We start from the raw sequence: 23,337 nt of genomic DNA on the forward strand, positions 1-23,337 counted from the left end.
AAGAAGGATGTATAGATATAACATATGCTGACTATAAAAGTGTCACCAAAATTGTGAGGAGACTAGAAACTATGGCATATGAGGGACAAAAGAAATAGGGGTTTGGGGAGAAATTTTCTGTTTCTTAACCATGGCTACTCTCCCCCTGTGGGCACTAACTTGGGACACAGGTATTCTGTTTCTATTCTTTTGGTGGTTAAAGATAAAACTTAAACATGCATATTTAACTTGACCAAGTCTAAAATTGATTGATATCTTTCCTCTTCTTTTTGATCAATACAAGAAATTTAGAACGTTGTACTTGAAAACAGTTCCTAGCATCTTATAATTATTCTAACTATAATAATTAGAAGTTTAGTACTTATAGTACCCCTCCACAGTAGTCACCACTGTTTCTTTTATGTTGTCGAGTCTTCTTTAGATTTATCTACATGTTCCTAGTTTCTATATGCAGCATTTATTCTTGCTTCTCATACCTTCTTCCTCTCAATTCCTTCTCCAAAGTGTGCCCTTTGAATTTCCCTTAGTGAAAATATCTTCAAGGTAAATTACTTCCAACTGGCTTTCCTCTGCTTGTTTTGTTGAACTCATTCTTCTCCTTTTTTCAGTCATTAAACCAGTATTTGTCTTGAGAGTGTGAAGTTGTGTGTATAATGATGAACAACACTTTAAAGAAAGGCAACCTTAAGAAATGGTTCTTCATCTTTGATAATTATCAGGCATCCTTGATCTGAGTTTTATATTCTACAATGTTGTTCGTTGGGACTCAGCAAAGAATATTTGCAGTAGTTTAGATGGTTCGGTTCGGAGAAGGCAATGGCACCCCACTCCAATACTCCTGCCTGGAAAATCCCATGGACGGAGGAGCCTGCTAGGCTGCAGTCCATGCGGTCGCTGAGGGTTGGACACGACTGAGCGACTTTACTTTCACTTTTCACTTTCATGCATTGGAGAAGGAAATGGCAACCCACTCCAGTGTTCTTGCCTGGAGAATCCCAGGGACGGGGGAGCCTGGTGGGCTGCCGTCTATGGGGTCGCAGAGAGGCGGACACGGCTGAAGTGACTTAGAAGATGGTTCAGTTACTGCTAAATGAAACTGTTAGACTCTTCATCTTCAAGTCACTGATATCCAATTTGATGACAAAAATTTTCCTCCACTCAGAATATTCAAAGAATGGAGTATATACACTTTAAAATGCTGTCCTGTGTTAAAAAATATTTTATGTTCACATCTAAGATTATACTTAGAAAATATTTTAAATACAATAAATTGTAAGATTCAGACTACTTTATATCTATACTTTGGATCCTTATACATTCAAGAGTAAAATATCAACTACATGAGTACTTTTGCAATTTTTATTGTTATTTTATATGGTTTAGTATTGTGCCATTTTAAAATCTAAAATAATTTTGTGAAAAAGTCACTATATTTTACATGAATTTTGATTGTATATATTTTTTTTTTACAGTGGGACTCAACTTGGAGGTATAATTACAGTTTTATGCTACTTTTTCAACCATGGAGAGGTTTGTTTTCTAGAAAATAATTTTTAGAAACAGAAGGGGCAGTATATTAAAGTAGTATTTAATTGTATCTTACTTAGGACTTTGCAATATTTTAAAGAACGTTGTGTTGTAAGTTGTTATTTTAATCATGTTGATCCACATTTTTACATAGTAATTAGAATTTATGATGTAAAATATCTTGCCTGGTTTTTAGCATGTATATGTGTTACATATATTTTGTAGAAAAAGGAAATATTATACTTGTTGAGTTCAGGCACCTTATATACATTATCTCATATACTTCCATCAGACTTTTTAGAGAGGTGGTTGATATCTTCATAGTAGAAGATATGAAATTGAAATTTGGAGTGGTTAAATTACAAAGTCAAGATTCCACATTGACTCCATGATGAAGCTGGGTTTCCTCTTATCCTTCTCTCTGGCTCTAAAACCTCACTTCTATTATTTCATGATCCTTTTAATAACACAAGATGAATTCAAAACAGAAATTAACTTAGTAACTCAGTCCACCAAAACAGGATTCACCTAAAAAGAACTCATGAAAACTTATTTAGAATATGATAGATTTATTCAACAAAACAAGTATAAAATGTGTGCCAGGTTCTGTGTTAGATGCTGAGGTTTTGGCAGTGAAAAGTGGAAGAATCTTGACTGCTAGTTTTTGGAATCAAAATATGTAATATCTTATGGCAGAGATTGTATAGGATAGAAGTCTGTATCCATTACGTTGGGAAAAGTAGATACGCAGTTATTTTTAAAAAATCAGTTAGACCAATGTGTGCTAAGTCGCTTCAGTCATGTCCGACTGTGTGTGACCCTGTGGACTGTAGTCTGCCAGGCTCCTCTGTCCATGGGATTCTCCAGGCAAGAATACTAGAGTAGGTTGCCGTGCCTTCCTCCAGGGGATCTTTCCAACTCAAGGATCGAGCCTGTATCTCACATCTCCTGCATTGACAGGCAGGTTGTTTCCCACTAGCACCACCTGGGAAGGGAATCATAAAATTATACATAAATATCTTAAATGTATTAACTTAAATATATTGTCAGTCAACAATGTGTTATACAAAAAAAATGTGTCTTGTCTTTATGCAAAGACAAGGCTTTTCTTTTGAGTATGCATTATGTTTTAATCTTCTTATACATATTGTGTGTAATTCATCTTCCAAGGCTTACAATTTGGTTTCCTGTAGGAAGAGCAATGAATTTTAAGACTCTTGCAAGGTTATAAGAGTTTAGATTCTTTTCTAGAATTTCAGAATTCTTTATATAAAATTTTGTACTATTCCCATCCATTTATCTGGGTTTACCTGGTGGCTCAGATGGTAATGAATCTGCCTGCTGCGCTGGAGACCCCAGTTCAACCCCTGGGTTGGGAAGATTTTCTGGAGAAGAGAATGGCTACCCACTCCAGTATTCTTGCCTGCAGAGTTCCATGGACAGAGGAGCCTGACTGGCTACAGTCCATGAGATCACAGTCCCATTTGTCTTGAAAATAGTTTTAAAGACTGTATGAAATTTATTGATAATTAACACTTACGTTATAAACATCATATCAGTGATTCCCAAATACTCCTTGTTGTTTTTAGAAGTTTGCAGTTAACTCTTCCAAAGGTATATTTCACAAATTCAAAGACAATCTTAATTATTTATAGAATATGTCTGTACTCATTATACTTGTCATGTACAAACTCTTGGTGTTTGTGAATGCCCTAGGTGACATTTGTTTATTTTTTTCTGAGCACGCATAAATCCCAAAGCCCTGGGGTGCCACAGTTATCACTGCAGAGCTGGAATGTGGATCTGGCTTGTTGTTCGCAGAATCCTCACTGCTCCTAACCCTATCATCTTCTTTGTCCTTTGAGTGTCCTTACATTTGACCTGATCTATCTTTCACTTGTTTCTGGACTTGGTAGTTAATGGCTCTCTACTTAGTGACTATGTCCTATAAGAGTACTTCAAAAACTGAGAAGCTATACAGGTATTCAGAAATAAATAAGTCTAATACGAAAATTACTAAGACCAGCCAAGGCCAACCTACCCATGATTATTAATTAATGATGTTTATTGCAATGGAACATAGAGTAAAGTAAGCATTTTATTGATTTCAGGCCACTCGGGTGATGTGGACACCACCTCTCCGGGAAAGTTTTTCATATCCGTTTCTTGTACTTCAGATGTACATCTTAACTGTGATTCTCAGGTAATTTTAATTTGTAAAACAAATCTAGACACATTATGAGTTTCTCAAAATTACTTCAACCTATTGTTATAGTTACTAAATTTAGGTTCAGTTTTTAAATATTATTCAAAATTGTGTCCAGTTTAAAAAAAATCTAAAATCACTATGTAAAAAAAATTGCTTTCCACTTAAAATAGTTTAGGCTACAGATTTTAGATAATTACATTATGTTTTAATAAACCAATATGTATGTGATCATATATATTTGGTAAAGTTTCAAGTATCACAGTAATCCATTCAGCATCACAGTAATCCAAGTCCATGTCACAACCACTGATGCTGAAGAAGCTGAAGTTGACCAGTTCTGTGAAGACCTACAAGGCCTTCTGGAACTAACAACATAAAAGATGTCCTTTTCATCATAGGGGATTGGGATGCAAAAGTAAGAAGTCAAGAGATACCTAGGATAACAGGCAAGTTTGGCCTTGCAGCACAAAATGAAGAAGTGGGGCAAAGCCTAACTGAATTCTGCCAAGAGAATGTACTGGTGATAGCAAACACCCTTTCCCAACAACACAAGAGATGACTCTATACATGGACATCACTAAATGGTCAATACCAAAATCAGATTGATTGTATTCTTTGCAGCTGAAGATCGAGAAGTTCTATACAGTCAGCAAAAACAAGACCTGGAGCTGACTGTGGCTGAGATCATCAGCTGTTTATAGGAAAATTCAGGCTTTAGCTAAAGAAAGGTGGCAAAACTACTAGGCTATTCAGGTATGACCTAAATCCAATCCCTTATGATTATACAGTGGAGATGACAACAGATTCAAGGGATTAGATCTACTGAACAGAGTGCCTGAAGGACTATGGACGGAGGTTCATACAGGAGACAGTGACCAAAACCATCCCAAAGAAAAAGAAATGCAAGAAGGCAAAGTGGCAGTCTGAGGAGGCTTTACAAATAGCTGAAGGAAGAAGAGAAGCAGAAAGCAAGGGAGATAGGGAAAGATATACCCAACTGAATGCAGAGTTCCAGAGACTAGCAGGGAGAGACAAGAAGGCTTCTTCATTGAACAATGCAAAGAAATAGAAGAAAACAATAGAATGGGCAAGACTGGAGATCTCGTCAAAACAATTGAAGATATCAAAGGAACATTTCATCCAAGGATGGGCATGATAAAGGACAGAAATGGTAAAGACCTAACAGTCAGAAGAGATTAAAAAGAGGTGGTGGCAAGAATACACAACAGAACTGTACAAAAAAGGTCTTAATGACCCAGATGACCATGATGATGTGATCATTCACCTAGAGCCAGACATCCTGGAGTGTGAAGTCAAGTGGGCTTGAGGAAGCATTGCTACCAATAAGGGGCTTCCCTGATAGCTCAGTTGGTAAAGAATCCACCTGTAATACAGGAGACCCCAGTTCTATTCCTGGGTCAGGAAGATCCCCTGGAGAAGGGAAAGGCTACCCACTCTAGAATTCTGGCCTAGAGAATTCCATGGGGTCGCAAAGAGTTGGACATGACTGAGTAGTTGGACACTACCAATAAAGCAGTGGAGGTGATGGAATTCCTGAACTATTTCAAATCCTAAAAGATAAGGCTGTTGAACTACTGCACTCAATATGTCAGCAAATTTGGAAAACCCAGTAGTGGCCACCAGACTGGAAAAGGTAAGTCTTCATCCCAATTCCAAAGAAGGTCTGTGTTGAAAAATGTTTGAACTACCGGACAACTGTGCTCACTTTCCATGCTAGTAAGCTTATGCTCAAAATCCTTTAAGGTAGGCTTCAGCAGTACATGAATTGAGAACTTCCAGATGTACAAGCTAGGTTTAGAAAAGGCAAAGGAACCAGAGATCAAATTGCCAACATTCATTGGATCATGGAGAAAGCAAGGGAATTCCAGAAAAACATGTATTTCTGTTTCACTGACTACACTAAAACTTTTTATTATGTGGGTCTAAACAAACTGTGGAAAATTCTTAAACATATGGGAATACCAGACCATCTTACTTGTCTCTTGAGAAACCTACAACAGTTAGAACCTTACATGGAAAAACTGACTGGTTCAAAATTAGTAAAGGAGTATGACAAGCCTGCATATTGTTACCCTGCTTATTTAACTTATGTGCAGAGTACATAATGCAAAATGCTGGGCTGGATGAGTTACAAGCTGGAATCAAGATTGCCAGGAGAAATACTCACAGCCTCATATAAGCTGTGATACCACTCCAATGGCAGAAAGTGAAGAGGAACTAAAGAGCCTCTTGATGAGGGTGAAAGGAGAGTGAAAAAACTGGCTTAACACTTAGCATTTAAAAAAAAAAAAACCCAAGGTCATGGCATCTGGTCCCATCACTTTATGACAAACAGAAGGGGGAAAAGTGGAAGCAGTGGCAAATTTTCCTCTTCTTGGGCTCTAAAAATCACTGCAGATGATGACTGCAGCCTTGAAATTAGAAGAAGCTTGCTTCTTGGAAGGAAAGTTATGACAAATCTAGGCAGTGTATTAAAAAGCAAAGACATCACTTTGCTGACAAAGGTCCATATAGTCAAAGCCATGTTCTTTCCAATAGTCATGTACAGATATGAGAGGTGGACCATAAGGAAGGCAGAGCACCAAAGATATGATGCTTTTGAACTGTGGTATTGGAGAAGACTCCCAAGAGTCCCTTGGATAGTAAGGAGATCAAACCAGTCAGTCCTAAAGGAAATCAATCCTGAATACTCATTGGAGGGACTGATGCTGAAGTTGAAGCTCCAGTACTTTGGCCACCTGGTGAAAAGAGCAGACTCATTGGAAAAGACCCTGATGCTGGGAAAGATTGAAGGCAAAAGGAGAAGAGGGCGACAGAGGATGAAATGGGTGCCAGCACCAATTCATTCAGTGGACGTGAACTTGGGCAAACTCCAGGAGATAGTGAGGGTCAGGGAGGCCTGGAGTGCTGCAATCCATGGGGTCAGAGTCGAACATGACATAGCCACTGAACAACAAGAAAGATTCAAAGGGTTTTGAGAAGCTAATACTTTTTCCCCTCAATCCTCTTGTACTCTGACTCATTGTTTTCAATCTGTGGTTTTGATGAAGCATGAAATAAGTGTTTGATGCACAAATGAATTTGAGAAATGTTGAGTTAGATAAGGAGTATCCATGTTCATATGTTTATTAATGTTTCTGAACTACAGATATTTCTATAGGTTTAACCAAGGTTTCATCTCATCTTATTTTCCTGGACATATATTTTGGTTGGGATTAACGTTATAAGCATGTCAGAAAATTTGAAAGTCTGAGCAACAACATCAGAAGCATAAATAGTAGAATGCTATAAATAACTTTATCACATAGATAGGTTTCATAGAATGTTATTGAGATCTATCACTGAATGAAATAGTGATCACTATCCCCTCCAAACTCCCAGAGAAATGGGATAGTGATCATTATTAATGATCACTTATTAGTACCCTTCAGATTTTGCCCATATTAAGATCATGTGTGTGCATCTTCTTTATTTCTGGAAACCATAAATTTGTTAATGCAGCACACATACACAAATGTCTGAATATACACTTAATATAGTAAAATGCCACTGAAAAACAGAGACCATGCTACATTTATCTCTTTAACCATGGAGCACTTAGCACACTGTCTTGTAGCCATTTAAAGCCCTTTATATGTTCACTTAAAGAAGATATATAAAGGGAAACTGGGGTAGTAACAACCTCTAAAAAGGTGCAGACTACCTTACGTACATGGAAGGTTTTTTTTGGATTGAATTTGGATTTGGGAATCTAATTTTTATCCATTTATTTTCCATTTATTTAAATTTTTTAAAGTGGTATTAGTCTGGCCAGGCAGATATTTCATGGAAGGAAATACGTGAATTAGAACACTTAGAATTGTATGCTGGAATGCACGTGTTATACTCCATACTTTCAGTTCAGTTCAGTTTAGTCACTGAGTTGTGTCCGACTCTTTGTGACCCCATGGACTACAGCTCGCCAAGCCTCCCTGTCCATCACCAGCTCCCAGAGCTTACTCAAATTCATGTCCATTGAGTCGGTGATGCCATCCAACCATCTCATCCTCTGTCGTCCCCTACTCCTCCTGCCCTCAATCTTTCCCAGCATCAGGGTCTTTTCAAATGAGTGAGCTCTTTGCATCAGGTGGTCAAAGTATTGGAGTTTCAGCTTCAGCATCACTTTCCAATGAATATTCAGGACTGATTTCCTTTAGGATGGACTTTAGCCAAAAGTAATTTTTATTTTATAACCATAACTGAGTACTTAATGTATTTTGTGCTATATTACTAAAGTGTGATCATTAAAATTTTTACTTTTGAAAATTTATGTACCATATTATAACAGTGTATCACCTTTAGAAAAATAACAGAGTTTTATAATTTACACAAAATGTTTGCATTTCTTTTTTTCATATTCTAAAAGATATTAAAGTCTTATATGGCAAAAGGTATTGGTTACTGATACATCGCATAATTGAAAAATGTACAACTTAAATTTCAATATGCATTAGTTTAACTGTATTCCAGAATCATTCCTTTGAAGTCATTGTTGAAAATGACCTTTAAATTTCTCTCTTAGTCATTAGCTTATAATTTCACCAGCACTTAACATTTTTCAAAACTTAAAAGTGGTGGTATATGAAAGCTACTGCTGCTCATATAATATAAATATCTCGAGGTATGCAAAGTCAGTTCACATTCTATTTTCTGACCTTCTTGATGGAGTAGTAAATGTCTAATGTCATGCATCATTACAGGAAAATAAATTTTAGTTGAATATAGTTGTTTTACATTATTGTATTAGTTTTAGGTATACAGAAGTGTGATTCATTATTTTTATGGATTATACTCCATTAAAAGTTAACTACAAAATAATGACTGTAATTATTGTGCTATATGTTTAAAATACTTACTGATAAACTAGATACAATATCTTATTTAAAGCTCTAATTTTGATTGTTTTATTATAAGCATTTTTATAATTCACATATTTTGTTCTTTTTAATGTGTTTTTAAAAGTTAACTGTATTTTGTTATCTTACATCAAAGGTAAGGGGATCATTAGATTTTAACATTTTGCAACCAGTCTTTCGGCTCAATGATAGGCTACTTTTATATATAGTAAAACTTATTGGTGTCAATTCTCTTCATTAAGGACCACGAACAATAGCAGAAGGCACTTTATTGCACTCTGCCTTTCCAATGTTGCTTTTATGCTTCCCTGGCAATTTGCTCAGTTTATACTTTTTACACAGGTAAGATGATTTTAAACTTATTTAAGTTGAATGCAAGATGTACTTGGTTGTTTCCATCGAAAAAATTTTTTTGTTGACGTATAGTTGATTTACAATGCTGTGCTAATTTCTGCTATACAGCAGAGTGACTCAGTTATACACATATATGCATTCTTTTATAAATGTTCTTTTTTATTTTGGAGAAATTTTAAATATGATTATATTTGTGTCCTAATAGATTTTCAAAATATTGAATGATTATAAAGTTGACATACATGTTTGATTTTTTAAAAATTACGTAATCCTACCTTCTGTTAATATGTTGGTTAGGCCGATATTAAAGGTCAACCTGTAAAATGGGATTTTTGCTCTTATTTTAATTCATAATTTTTCCTATTGGTATTCGAAGTGATCTCTGTAATTCTACCTGTAGATTCTCCTTTTGCCTGAGTAATCATTTTAGGTGCCAAGCTGCGTAACGTGATAAGGGCCACTTAAACTATTCATGCTAGGGGATTTCTGCTTCTAATCCAGCTAAATGTTGGCTCTTTTGTCTGAAGAGCAGAATCTTACTGGACACCATTTCTCAGAGCTTTAATCTTGATATTATGGAGTAAACTGAGACCATATCCTGTTACCCCAAACAACTAAGTAATTAATGTCAAGAAACTGAGCTGGGGAAGCAGAAAGTGAAAGTGTTCATCACTCAGTTCAGTTCAGTCTCTCAGTCATGTCCAACTCTTAGGGACCCCATGGACCGCAGCACACCAGACCTCTCTGTCCATCACCAACTCCCGAAGTTCACCCAAACTCATGTCCATTGAGTCGGTGATGCCATCCAAACATCTTGTCCTCTGTGGTCCCCTTCTCCTCCTGCCCTCAATCTCGTGCGTCAGGGTCTTTTCAAATGAGTCAGCTCTTCGCATCAGGTGGTCTCTTGCCAGCTATTTCTGGCCTCATGGACTATAGCCCACCAGGGTCCTCTGTCTATGGAATTCTCCAGCCAAGCATACTGGAGTGGGTTGCTATTTCCTACTCTGGGGTATCTTCGTGACCCAGGGATCAAACCTGGTTCTTCCACACTGCGGTCAGATTCTTTACCATCTGAGCCACCAGGGATGCAGAGTAAAAGATCAATTTTGATGAAATTTCCTACTATGAATTTTTGTTAGAACTCCTTTCCCCTTAGCTAACAAACACTGATAATGTGTAAAGACATTCTTTATTGGCAGTGAGAAGTTCTGCCAAGAATCTTTTGTATGTGGAATTGTCTATAAAAAATGAAGTTATAATCTCAATTTAGTTTATGCCACATGTCTAAAGCATATTTAGAATCTTCACTCTGTCTTACTTCCTTATATTTGATCTATAACTATTAATAACACGGAATTTCTATGGTTTTCATTATTTGCATATGCCAGCATAGTAGAATAGATTTCCAATGTCCATCATTTTGCAAGCAAGTGTATTAATTTAGTGGTGCTGATGAAACTGTTTAGTTCTTTGGGTAATTTTGATATTGCCTTAATGGTTTTTTATCCATTCAAAAGATATACTAGACTTTTATTTTTTAAATTTTTTATTGAGCTATTATTAACATTTTGTAAAGTTAAAGTGTACAGTGTATTGATTTGATACATTATTATATTACAATATGATTATCACCTGATTAGTATCATAGTGTTAGTTAACACCTCTATCAAGTCACAAAATTATTATTTCATTTTTGTGGTGAGAGCATTTAAGATCTAGTCTCTTAGCAACTGTGACTTATCTAATATAGTATTGACTATAATAACTCTGCAGTACATTAGATCTCCAGGACTTATCTTCTCAGTTCAGTCTCGCTCAGTTGTGTCCGACTCTGCGAATCATCTTCTAGTTGCAAATTTATGCGCTTTGTCCAACATCTCTCTCATTCCCCTACCCCCAAGCCCCCAATCAACATTCTACTCTCTGTTTTGACAAGTTTGGCTTTTTTAGATTCCACATAAGGTGATATGAAGTGTTGAGTTGGCCAGAAAGTTCGTTTGGTTTTTTTCCTGTGAGAAGTTACCAGAAACCAAACAAACTTTTTGGCCAACCTAGTCTTTATCTGAATTCTCTCACTTAGTATAATGCCCTCAAGGTCCATCTGTGTTGTCACAAATGGCAGGATTTCCTTCTTTCTCATGGTTGAGTATTATTCCATAGTGTGTGTGTGTATACACTTCTTCTGTATCCATTCATCTATTGATGGACACTTAGTTTGTTTTCATACCTTGGCTATTGTGAATATAGATGTGCAGGGATCTCTTCAATACTCTGTTTTCATTTCCTCTGGAATATGTACCCAGAAGTGGGATTGCTGGATCATATGGTAGTTGTATTTTAAATTTTTTGAGGAAACTCCATACTGTTTTCCATAGTGGCTCCACCAGTTTACATTTCTACTAACAGCGCTTGCAATACAACCAGTTAATCCTAAAGGAAATCAGTCCTGAATATTCAGTGGAAGGACTGATTCTGAAGCTGAAACTCCGATAGTTTGGCCACGTGATGTGAAGAACCGACTCATTGGAAAAGACCTTGATCCTGGGAAAGATTGAAGGCAGGAGGAGAAGGGGACAACAGAGGATGGGATGGTTGGATGGCATCACTTACGTGATGGACATGAGTTTGAGTAGGCTCTGGGACTTAGTAATGGACAGGGAATCCTGGCTTGCTGCAGTCCATGGGGTCACAAAGAGTCAGACACGACTGAGTGAGTGAACTGAACTCAACAGTGCATGCACAAGTGTTCCCTTTCCTCCACATCCTCACCAACATTTGTTTTCTTTTGTCTTCTTGATTATAGCCATTCTAATACATGTGAGCGGATATCTCATGGTGGATTTGATTTCATTTCCTGATAGTTAGTGATGTTGAGAGGAGAAGGCAATGGCACCCCACTCCAATACTCTTGCCTGGAAAATCCCATGGGTGGAGGAGCTTGGTAGGCTGCAGTCCATGGGGTCGCTAAGAGTTGGAAAAAACTGAGCAACTTCACTTTCACTTTTCTCTTTCATGCATTGGAGAAGGAAATGGCGACCCACTCCAGTGTTCTTGCCTGGAGAATCCCAGGGACTGCGGAGCCTGGTGGGCTGCCGTCTATGGGGTCGCACAGAGTCGGACACGACTGAAGTGACTTAGCAGCAGCAGCAGCAGTGATGTTGAGTGTCTTTTCATGTATCTGTTGGCCAATTGGATGTCTTCTTTCAAAAAATATTCATTTTTCTTCTACCAATTTTTAACCATTTTTTGTTATTGAGTTGTGGAGTTCTTTATGCATTTGGGATATTAATCTTTCACCTAATATGTGCTCTGCAGATATTTTCTCCCATTGCATAGGTTGTCTTTTCTTTTTTTTTTTTGGTGTGCATGAGGTTTTTTAGTTTGATATAGTTTCACTTGTTGATTTTTGCTTTTGTTGCTTGTGTTTTTGGTGTTACCATCCAAAAGATCATTGAAAAGACCGAGGTCAGGGAGCTTATTCCCCAGGTTTTCTTCTAAAAGTTTTGTGGCATCTGGTTTTATATTTAAGTCTTTAAAATTCATTTTAATTATTTTTTGTGAATGATGTGGATAGAAGTCCAATTTTATGAGAATATCCAGTTTTCTTGCCACCATTTATTTAAGACATTATCTTTCCCCCTAAGTATTCTTGGTTTCTGTGTCAAATATTAGTTGACTGTATATACATGGGTTTATTTCTGGCCACTCAGTCTGTTCCACTGGTATGTATATTATTTATTCCTGAACTGTACTGTTTTGATTTCTATAGTTGATAGTGTAATGGCAACTTCTTTTTTTCTCTTTCTGCTTTTGGGGTTCTCTCTGTCTCTGATTTTTGACAGTTTCATCATGGTGTGCTTTAGGGAAGGTCTTTTTGAGTCATAGTGATCGGGTGATTTATTAGCTTTGTGAACTTGAATGTCCAGATTTCTTTGTAGGTTTGGAAGTTCTCAACTGTTATTTCTTTAAATAAACTTTCTACCTCTTCTCCTTCTCTTCTCATAAAACTCCAGTGATTCTGATGTTTGATCATTTGATGTTTTCATATAGATCACATAGGCTTTCTTCACTGTTTTTTCATTGTTTTTTTCTTTGTTCTCCTCTGATAGAGTATTTCAAGAGTTCCTATCTAACTCACTGTTTTGTCTGCTCTTTGGTCTCTTCTGATGTTGATACTCTGTTGCATTTTTCATTTCATTGATTGAATTCTTCAGTTCCAGAATTTGTTTGGTTCTTTTAAAAATAATTTTTATCTCTTTGTTAATCTTCTCATGTTGTTCATATACTGTTTTCCTAATTTCATTGAATTGTGTTTCTGTGTTTTCTTGTAGCTCATTGAGTTTCCACAAAAATAATTTTGAATTCTTTATCAGGTAAATCATAGAGTTCTGGGTAGTTGATCAATAGAATAAACCTGTAACAATTTATGCATTCTGTGACTCTGAGGTTCTGTGGCCTTGCTTGAGCTTGCTCCATGAGGCACTTGATAATGTGTTGAAAAGAGGTTTGCTGAGACATTTGTATCCTTGCCTTCTTCCCACACCACCAGCGAGTAAGTTTCTTTAGGGTGAAGATAGCATTGGTCCTCTGGTATCCGTTGAATAGATTTGAATTTATAGCCTCGTTTCCAGAAAACTGTACTTTAAGCTCCAAGCAATTAAGTTGTAAGCAAAATTCACGGAAACTATATTCAGGTAAATTGGTTGTTACTTGGAAGTTATCAACCATCTCCAACTGGTACTTCTTGAAATAAAAATTTCTTTGGAATTCTTTTTTTTTTTTTAAACTTTACAATATTGTATTGGTTTTGCCAAATATCGAAATGAATCCGCCACAGGTATACATGTGTTCCCCATCCTGAACCCTCCTCTCTCCTCCCTCCTCATACCATCCCTCTGGGTCGTCCCAGTGCACCAGCCCCGAGCATCCAGTATCGTGCATCGAACCTGGACTGGCAACTCGTTTCATATATGATATTATACATATTTCAATGCCATTCTCCCAAATCTTCCCACCCTCTCCCTCTCCCACAGAGTCCATAAGACTGTTCCATACATCAGTGTCTCTTTTGCTGTCTCGTACACCAGGTTATTGTTACCATCTTTCTAAATTCCATATATATGCGTTAGTATACTGTATTGGTGTTTTTCCTTCTGGCTTACTTCACTTTGTATAATAGGCTCCAGTTTTATCCACCTCTTTAGAACTGATTCAAATGTATTCTTTTTAATGGCTGAGTAATACTCCATTGTGTATACGTACCATAGCTTTCTTATCCATTCATCTGCTGATGGACATCTAGGTTGCTTCCATGTCCTGGCTATTATAAACAGTGCTGCGATGAACATTGGGGGTACACGTGTCTCTTTCCCTTCTGGTTTCCTCAGTGTGTATGCCCAGAAGTGGGATTGCTGGATCATAAGGCAGTTCTATTTCCAGTTTTTTAAGGAATCTCCACACTGTTCTCCATAGTGGCTGTACTAGTTTGCATTCCCACCAACAGTGTAAGAGGGTTCCCTTTTCTCCACATCCTCTCCAGCATTTATTGCTTGTAGACTTTTGGATCGCAGCCATTCTGGCTGGCGTGAAATGGTACCTCATAGTGGTTTTGATTTGCATTTCTCTGATAATGAGTGATGTTGAGCATCTTTTCATGTGTTTGTTAGCCATCTGTATGTCTTCTTTGGAGAAATGTCTATTTAGTTCTTTGGCCCATTTTTTGATTGGGTCATTTATTTTTCTGGAATTGAGCCATAGGAGTTGCTTGTATATTTTTGAGATTAGTTGTTTGTCAGTTGCTTCATTTGCTATTATTTTCTCCCATTCTGAATTCTTAAATTAATTATCCATCATTGTTTTACTTCTACAACAAATCCGTAATCTGGTCACTGCTGAATGTTAAGTTGCATGGGACTTTTCAAAGGCCCAAACAAAAGAATTCCTGGGTCCAGTCATAATTGTGATTGTGAATGCAGTCATCTAAAATACAAGAAATGTTAATATTGTAATTCACAGGTGAGCTCTGCAATTTTTAATGAAATAAAATACAGCCAGAATAAAATGTCATATAGTTAGAATCATAGATCATGTCACTTTTTTAGACTGTCTTCTTTCACTTAGGCATATGTATTTTAGGTTCCTCCATGTCTTTTCATGAAATGATAGCTTGTTTCTTTTCACTGATGAATAGTATTCCATTGTCTGAATGTACCACAGTTTGTTTATCCATTCACCTCTTGAAACGATCGTGACTAGTCACCAAATAACATGATTTGGGATTCTATAAAAATTCATGTGAAGGTTTTGAGTGGGCAAAAGATTTCAGCTCAGTTGGGTAAGTGCCCAGGATTGTGATTGATGGGCTGTATGGTAAGACTGATTTTGTAAGAAATTGCCAGTTGTGTCAAGGTTTTGAATTTTGGCCACTCTAATAGGTGTGTAGAAGTATCTTGTTTTTCTGATTTACAGTTCCCTAATGTAGTATTGTCTTTTGCATCCTTATATATGCTTAGTTGCTCTCTGCGTATCTTCTTTGATTAGGTATTTGTTCTGATATTTTGCCCATTTTTAAATTGGGTTATTTGTTTTCTTATTTCTGAGTTTTGAGAGTTCTTAGTATTTACATGCTAGACCTTTATTAGATATGAGTTATGTAATGATTTTCTCACAATACCTGGCTTGTCTTTTAGTTTTTTTAATAGTGTCTTTTGTGGAGCTGGAATTTTTAATTTTAAGGAAGCTCAGTTTTATCAGTTTTTTTCCATGAATCATGCGTATGCTTGTCTATCTAAAAACTCATCCTTAAACAAGATCACCTTGATTTTCTCCTATATTATCTTTTAGAAGTTTTTTAGTCTGTGTTCTACATTTAAATCTAAGATAAATTTGAGTCAGTGTTTTGAAAGACGTAATGTATAGATCTAGATTTTTTTTTTAATACATGCATGTCCAAGTCTTCCAGCACATTTTACTGAAAAGACTGTCATTTCTCCACTGAATTACCTTTGCTCTGTTGTCAAAGCTCAGTTGCCTCTGATTGTGTGGATCTGTTTTGAGACCTTCTATTTTATTCCTTTGGCCAGTTTGTTTATTTTTTCTCCAGTACCATGATGTCTTGATTACAGAAACTTTATAGTAAGTCTTAAAGTCAGTCAGTTTCATACTCTATTTGAGTGTTTACTCTTTGCCTTTGGTTATAAGCAGTTTTTACTACGACATGTCTAAGTGTGGTTAGGTTTTATTTGTTATAATTTAGCCTTTGCTGGAGGTTAGTAATACTTAATGAATCAGTGCTTGATTTTTTTTTTTCTGTAGATTTTGGGAACTTCTCAGGTATAATGTCTTTTAAGTATAAATCCCTCAACCCTTTCTGAGATATAAAGTATGATCTTTACACTGTATGTTTTACATGTCTTGTGTAAAGACATCCTTTTGCCACTTTATACTTTCTTCTGATCCTTCTTCCAATTTATAACTTGTTTGTTTGCTTGTGTTTCACCTGCTTTTAAACCTATCTTTGACTTCTTACTATGGATTATTGTAATACTAGTTGTACATTTTTATTTTATTTTTTATGGCTTTCAGTACCCTCCTGGAATTTTCAATCTTCTGTATTATTTCTGTGCATATGTGAAACATAAGTCTATGTGTGATGATACCACACATGTTTTTGAGTGATTTGTGAGCTAAGATATAGTTTTTACATTTTTATAATGTTGTTTAAAAAACATAGAAGAATATACAATTGAGTCTGTATGTGGCCTATAAATCATAATACATTTACTATCTGACTTTTTCCATAAAAAGTTTGCTGACCCCTGAACTAGATTTAGATTCTTCTTAGATCTGTTTCTGTTGTCTTAGTGATAATGTCATATCTCCTCCTATATCTGATTAGTTTTGATATGGCATTGGACATTGTACATGAACAATTTGAGTTCAATAGAGTTAATTTGAGACTATGATGATATTCACTTCTTTCAGAGAAAATTAAATTTTCTTCCAGCAGGCAAATACAGGGACTAACAATCTTTAATCATACTCCTGCAATCAGAGAATGAGATAATTCAAAGATGGGATTCAGTATTTTGGAGGGATGCTTTGATTTCTGGTTGCTTCTCATCTAGGGGCTACCCAGGTAGCTTAGCGGTAAGGAATCCACCTGCCAATGCAGAGACACAGGAGACATGGGTTCAATCCCTGTGTTGGGAAGATTCCCTGGAGGAGGAAATGGCAACCCACTCCAGTATCCTTGCCTGGAGAATATCTGGACAGAGGAACACTGGGGGCTGCAGGCCATGGGGTTGCAAAGAGTGAGACATGACTGAGCGACTGAGCACTCATGCTTACAGTATAACTCTTCAAAGTCCCAACCAAATCTTGAGGACTTAGCAGGGATCTCACTCTTGGCATTACCTGACTGCTGAGTATGTAGAAACCTCTCAACTGCCTCTCAGCTGGCAGGCATCTGCTGCTGATGGAATTGGCAGATGCCTCTGGAATAAACGTGATCCAAAATGTCATGCTCATCTGTATAGATTTCTATCTTTTCTTTGCCCTTAGCTTCCTAATTCTTTTATGCCTTATAGGTTGTTGTTGTTTAGTTGCTACATCGTGTCTGACTCTTTTGCAACCCAGTGGGCTGTAGCCTGCCAGGCTCCTCTGTCCATGTGATTTCCCAGGCAAGAATACTGGAGTGGGTTGCCATTTTCTTCTCCAGGGTATCTTCCCAAGCCAGGAATTGAACCCATGTCTCCTGCTTGGCAAGTGGATTCTTTATCACTGAGTCACTGGGAAGCCTTTCATACAGGTAGTTTTAGTATTTTTTTGAGCTGTTCTAGTCATTAGTGAGGAGGCTGGTTCACATTATTCTGACTTTATTTATTAGAAATATGACTGTCCTCTTACAATTACTTTGCTAATGAATAGGGAAATGCTTTTCTACATTTTTTTCACTTCTGCTTTTTTATGTTTTTATTTCAGATAGCCTCATTATTTCCTATGTATGTTGTGGGGTACATTGAGCCAAACAAGTTTCAAAAGATAATTCATGCAAACATGGTAATGTTTTAAATACTTATAAGTCATATATTAAAATAAGATTTCAGAGTTTATAAAATAGAACTGACTGTGTTATATATCTCCTCTCAGGTAGTGTTTAATACATATGATGTTGATAATATTAGAAGGATAACTGAATAACATATTAGAACAACTATACTTTCAACTAGACTGCAGATGTTTTGTACTCAATGAAACTTTAAAATTTTTTGTTTTATTATTATTGTTGCTACTTTTGAAACTGCCTTTTCTCTCTGAGGCCAGAGATTTTTTAATACTTTGCAGGAGTGTAATTTTTTTCCATTATTGTTTTTATATTAGTTTCCAAACACATCTCCTTTAAGAAAATAAAAAATGAAAATCTTTAATAAGAATGTAAAATAAAACTTCCTTATTGAGAGAAGTCCTCAAGTAGTTTAACAAAACTCAGATTAGAAAACTAATACTTATAACTAAGTCTTTCTTTTTATATCACTCCATTATTAAATCAGTAGAAATAATAGTTTTTTCTTTGAACTACTACTACTACTAAGTCGCTTCAGTCGTGTCCAACTCTGTGCGACCCCATGGACTGCAGCCTACCAGGCTTCTCCGTCCACGGGATTCTCCAGGCAAGAACACTGGAGTGGGTTGCCATTTCCTTCTCCAATGCATGAAAGTGGAAAGTGAAAGTGAAGTCGCTCAGTCGTGTTGGACTCTTAGCGACCCCATGCACTGTAGCCTACCAGGCTCCTCCATCCATGGGAGTTTCCAGGCAAAAGTACTGGAGTGGAGTGCCATTGCTTTTTCTTTGTGCCAGGTTGCAAATGAGAAAAAAATTAAGTTCTGTTATATAGTATTTATGGTGTTGAAGATACTTACAGCCTGTCAGTGTGTTGAAATTCTGTTATCACTTGGTCAAGATCTATTTATTAATATTCTATGCAAATAAAGTTTATATTAGAAATGACTGTATCCTTGTAGACAAAGTATGAATTATGATATTTATTTAATAACTATAAAATGTATTTTTTTTCAATTTTCAGATTTCAGTTTTGCTTTGTTTTGTATTCATGTTTGGAAATCCAATGTATTTATCTTCTTACTATTCTTCATCTCTGATAATAACGTTGGTGAGTGTTTGTTAAGCTCATAAAGATTTTTTTTTTTACCTTCAAATAGCAATTTTAACCATTTAATGTAGGTGAGAAAGAATAAATGGGTTTCCCAAGTGGCACTAGTGTTGAAGAATCTGCCTGCCGATGCAGGAGATGCAAAAGATGTGGGGTCAATCCCTGGGTCAGGAAGATCCCCTGGAGTAGGAAATGGCAACCTGTTCCAGTATTCTTGCCTGAAAAATTCCATGGACAGAGGAGCCTAATGGGTTATAGTCCATGAAGTCACCAAGAGTCGGACAAGACTGAGCACAACAACAGTTAACAAGAACAAATAGGGCCCTTTCTGGATTATTACTCACATGAGAAGTTTTTCCAAGATAGTGCTTTTCTCTATCTCATCCTTTAAAAATAATATAAGGAAGGTTTACCTTTTTAAGCTGATAACCCAGTAACTATTTTTTAAATAATAAAGTAATGACTTACTTTTTAAAATATGCCATATTTTATGATAAAAATTATTTATTTCCTTCTAAGTCACTTCAGTAGGCTAAATACTTATTGCAGTGACACTGCCATTGCCCAAAGCATTTTTGGAATTCCTCTGAATTGCCTTCACAGACTGTGGCACATTCTTTTGAATATCTTCAATGGTGGCAAATCTGCGTCTTTCAAGGGTGGATTTGATTTTTGGAAACGACCAAAGTCTTGTGACTAAGGTGGGTGACTGGACTGGGTAATACAGATCTTGATCAAAATATGGTGTGACAATAAAGTAATAAGACCGATTTTCTTGCACCCACAAGGAAATAAACTCTGAATTATAAAGTTTATAAAGAGGAGTTCCAAACTGTTTTGAGCAATGGCAACCTAATTAGAATAAGTGTATAGTCTCCTCATGTAACTTACTTTCATGGAATAACTCTCATTTGAAGTTGTATTTGGAATGGTGGTTCAGTAAATCAGTTTTATTACCTTATAGTCACACTTTTGATGTTCATATGCCAGTACCTGGAATGTTCTCCTTCACTGGAATGTTCCTGGGATATTCTCTTTCCACAATGATTAGAAAATGATAACTTAATACAGAAATACAAAAATACAGCACTTTTCCACATATGGTGCATTGATTGAATCTTTCGAGATTTAAGGTTTTTTCCCCCACTTTTCAAAGTAGAAGTATAGTTGTTTTACAATGTTGTGCCAGTTTCTGCTGTAGAGCAAAGTGACTCAGTTATACACACACACACACACACACACACACACATATATATATATATGTTCTTTTTTTTTTTTTTTAAACTTTACAATATTGTATTGGTTCTGCCATATTGTATTCTTCAAATTTAGGTTTTTAACATTTTTATCTCCCCATACTTTTTTTTTTTTTGCCTCACAGTGAGTAAGCTCTCCTTTTTCTATCTCCAAAAAACACAGGCTCTTTTCAGCATTTTGTCAAACTTTTTCAGCATTACAGAGTAGAGAACTTGTTATATTCTGCTCATCCACCTCTTTTTATGAAAACCTTTTTTATTTTAAAATATAGCAGATATAGAAAGCTTTATAAAACCAATATGTCATATACTGACTAATACTGATAAGTATTAATAATACTGTTATTAAGGACTGTTATACATCCTTAAAATACCATCACCTCAAAGCCAGAACTTTTTTAACCATTCGAGAAGCCCTCCACGTGACGTAGAGGGGCTCTAAAACAGTAGCATCTATCTTGGCTATGGTCAAGATCACTTGATCACTCCAAGCTTTTCCTTATAATTTTATCAAGTTTCTGTTTTTAATCTACAGGCTTCTAATATGTCTCCATGTTTTCTTCCTGGAATATTTATTTGTTGAAAAACCTGGGTCATTGAACATGTGAAGGGTTCTGTGATCTAGATTTAACTCTCTGAGTCCTTATGAGGCAGCTTTACATCTTCTTTTGTCTTCTGTATTAATACTTGAATCTAAAGCTTAGACATGTTCAAGTTTAATACCTTTGGTAAGTCGATAGTATTGTTCTTTAAGCAGAAAGCACTTCTATCTGGTACCTCTCTTTTTATGATCACAGCCTCCAGTGCTTAGTACCAGATTCATTAATTCAATAAGGATTGCAAAATGCTGATCTTCTAATCCCCCAGTTACAGTTTATATATGAAAAGTACATGTCTAAATCAGTGGAGTTGGGAGGAGCTAGAAAAATATTTGAAGAAATCATGACCAAAAATTTTCCAAATTTGATGAAAATTATGATCTTCTGGATGATTCAATGAATCTCAAGTACAAGAAACGTAAAGCTATATAGTAAGGCATATTATCAGTTTGTTCAAAGTCAATGATAAAATCTTAAGAGCAGCAAGAGAAGTAAGACATATTAAATATAGAAGAACAAAGAGTAAGGATGTCAGAGTTTTCATAAGAAAAAAATACAAGCAATAAAACAGTCAAGCAACATCTTTAAAATACTTAAAAATGGTATCTACAATTCTATATTCAGCAAACATGTCTTTCAAAAATGAAGGCAAAATAGAGTTTATGACCAGCAGTTTTAAAAGAAATATTAAAGAAGGTCCTTCATATGAAAGGAATATATTATAATATTAGATATCAGTCTGGCTCTATGAAAGGCACTGGAAATGGTAGCTAAAGATTTTCTACCGTTTGTGACAACATGGGTAGACCTGGACATAATACTATGTGAAATAAGTCAGACACAGAAAGACAGCTACTGTCTTTGCATTTCTTTAATTTCTTTCAACAGTGTTTTCAGTGTATAAACCTTTCACCTCTTTGGTTATGTTTATCCTTACTATTTTATAATTTTTAGGCTATTGTGAATAGCATTATTTTCTTAATTTCCTTTTTAGATAGCTCATTGTTAATGTATAGAAGTACAACATAGTTTCTTTATTGAGTTTGTTCCCTGCTACTTTGCAGAACTTATTAGTTCTAACACTGTGTGTGTGTATAGAATCTTTAGTGTCTTCCACATTTAAGATGATGCCATCTGTGAACAGAGAGAATTTTACATTTTCCTTGTTCCTGATCTTAAAGGAAAGCTTTTAGTTTTTCACTATTGAGTATGATGTTAGCAATGGGATTTTAAAATAAGATCTTAATTATGTTGAGATAATTTCCATTTAGTTTGTTGAGAGTTTTTATCATGAAAGGGTGTCAGATTTTATCAAATGTTTTTCTGCATTGATTCAAATGATTATGTGATTTTTATCCCTTGTTATGTTGAACCATCCTAGCATTGCAAAGATAATTATCACTTGACAATTGTGTGTGATCCTTTAATGTGATGTTAAATTTGGTTTGATAGTATTTTGATAAGAACTTTTGCATCTGTGTTCATCTGGGATATTGGTCTATAGTTTCGTTTTATTGTAGTGTCCTTGTCTCACTTTGGTATCAGAAACACGCTGACCTTATGCAATATGTTTGGAATTATTCCTTTCTCTTCAGTTTTTTGGAAGGATTTGAGAAGGACTGACATTAGTTCTTGAAATATTTGGTAGAATTCACCAGTAAAGCCAACTGGTCCCGCTTTTCTTTTTTGAGAGATTTTTGAATGTGATTCAATATCCTTACTAGTTATAGGTGTGATCAGTTTTTGTTCCTTCATGATTCTGTCTTGGTAGATTATATGCTTCTAGGAATAGATCCATTTTTTAATGATATAATACATTGACATTTAATTGTTCATAGTAGTCTCTTACCTATTTTGCTTGTTTTTAGTTGTTAAAGATGGGAAAGTAAATTTCTTTCCTGTTGTACCAACTTTGACCACAAGCAAAAGTTCCCTCTTGATTGTTTTTAATTATTTTTGTGGTGAAAAGTACCATGTTTCTAGGAATAAGAAATATACATCTTATACTCAGAAAATACCACTCTCTCTCCTCCTTTCCACCTCATTCTCTCTACTTTTCTTTTTACCTTGGTCCTGCCTGTTTCTTTTAAAAAAAGTATTTATTTATTTGGCTGTGTTGGGTCCTAGGATCTTCATTGCATCATGTGGGATCTTTCATGGTGGCACACGGACTCTCCGTTTGTGGCGAGGGGGCCCAGCTGATTTGAGGCACATGTGATCTTAGTTCCCCAACCAGGAATTGAACCTGCGTCCCATGCATTGCAGTATGGATTCTTAACCACAGGGACTTCACCAGGGAAGTCC

At 35.9% G+C, this 23,337-nt stretch overlaps 1 protein-coding gene across 1 annotated transcript in view; it reads left to right on the plus strand.

The window, feature by feature from the left end:
- DPY19L2 (dpy-19 like 2) overlaps positions 1-23,337 on the plus strand; it is a 90,045-nt gene that overhangs the window by 27,530 nt on the left and 39,178 nt on the right. Inside the window, 5 exon segments of the mRNA NM_001206782.1 lie at positions 1,473-1,530; positions 3,639-3,730; positions 8,895-8,994; positions 17,989-18,066; positions 19,092-19,178. Of these exon segments, the coding sequence (NP_001193711.1) occupies positions 1,473-1,530; positions 3,639-3,730; positions 8,895-8,994; positions 17,989-18,066; positions 19,092-19,178 (415 nt within the window).

This window comes from Bos taurus, chromosome 4, assembly GCF_002263795.3.
Source record: "Bos taurus isolate L1 Dominette 01449 registration number 42190680 breed Hereford chromosome 4, ARS-UCD2.0, whole genome shotgun sequence".
Taxonomy (NCBI): domain Eukaryota; kingdom Metazoa; phylum Chordata; class Mammalia; order Artiodactyla; family Bovidae; genus Bos; species Bos taurus.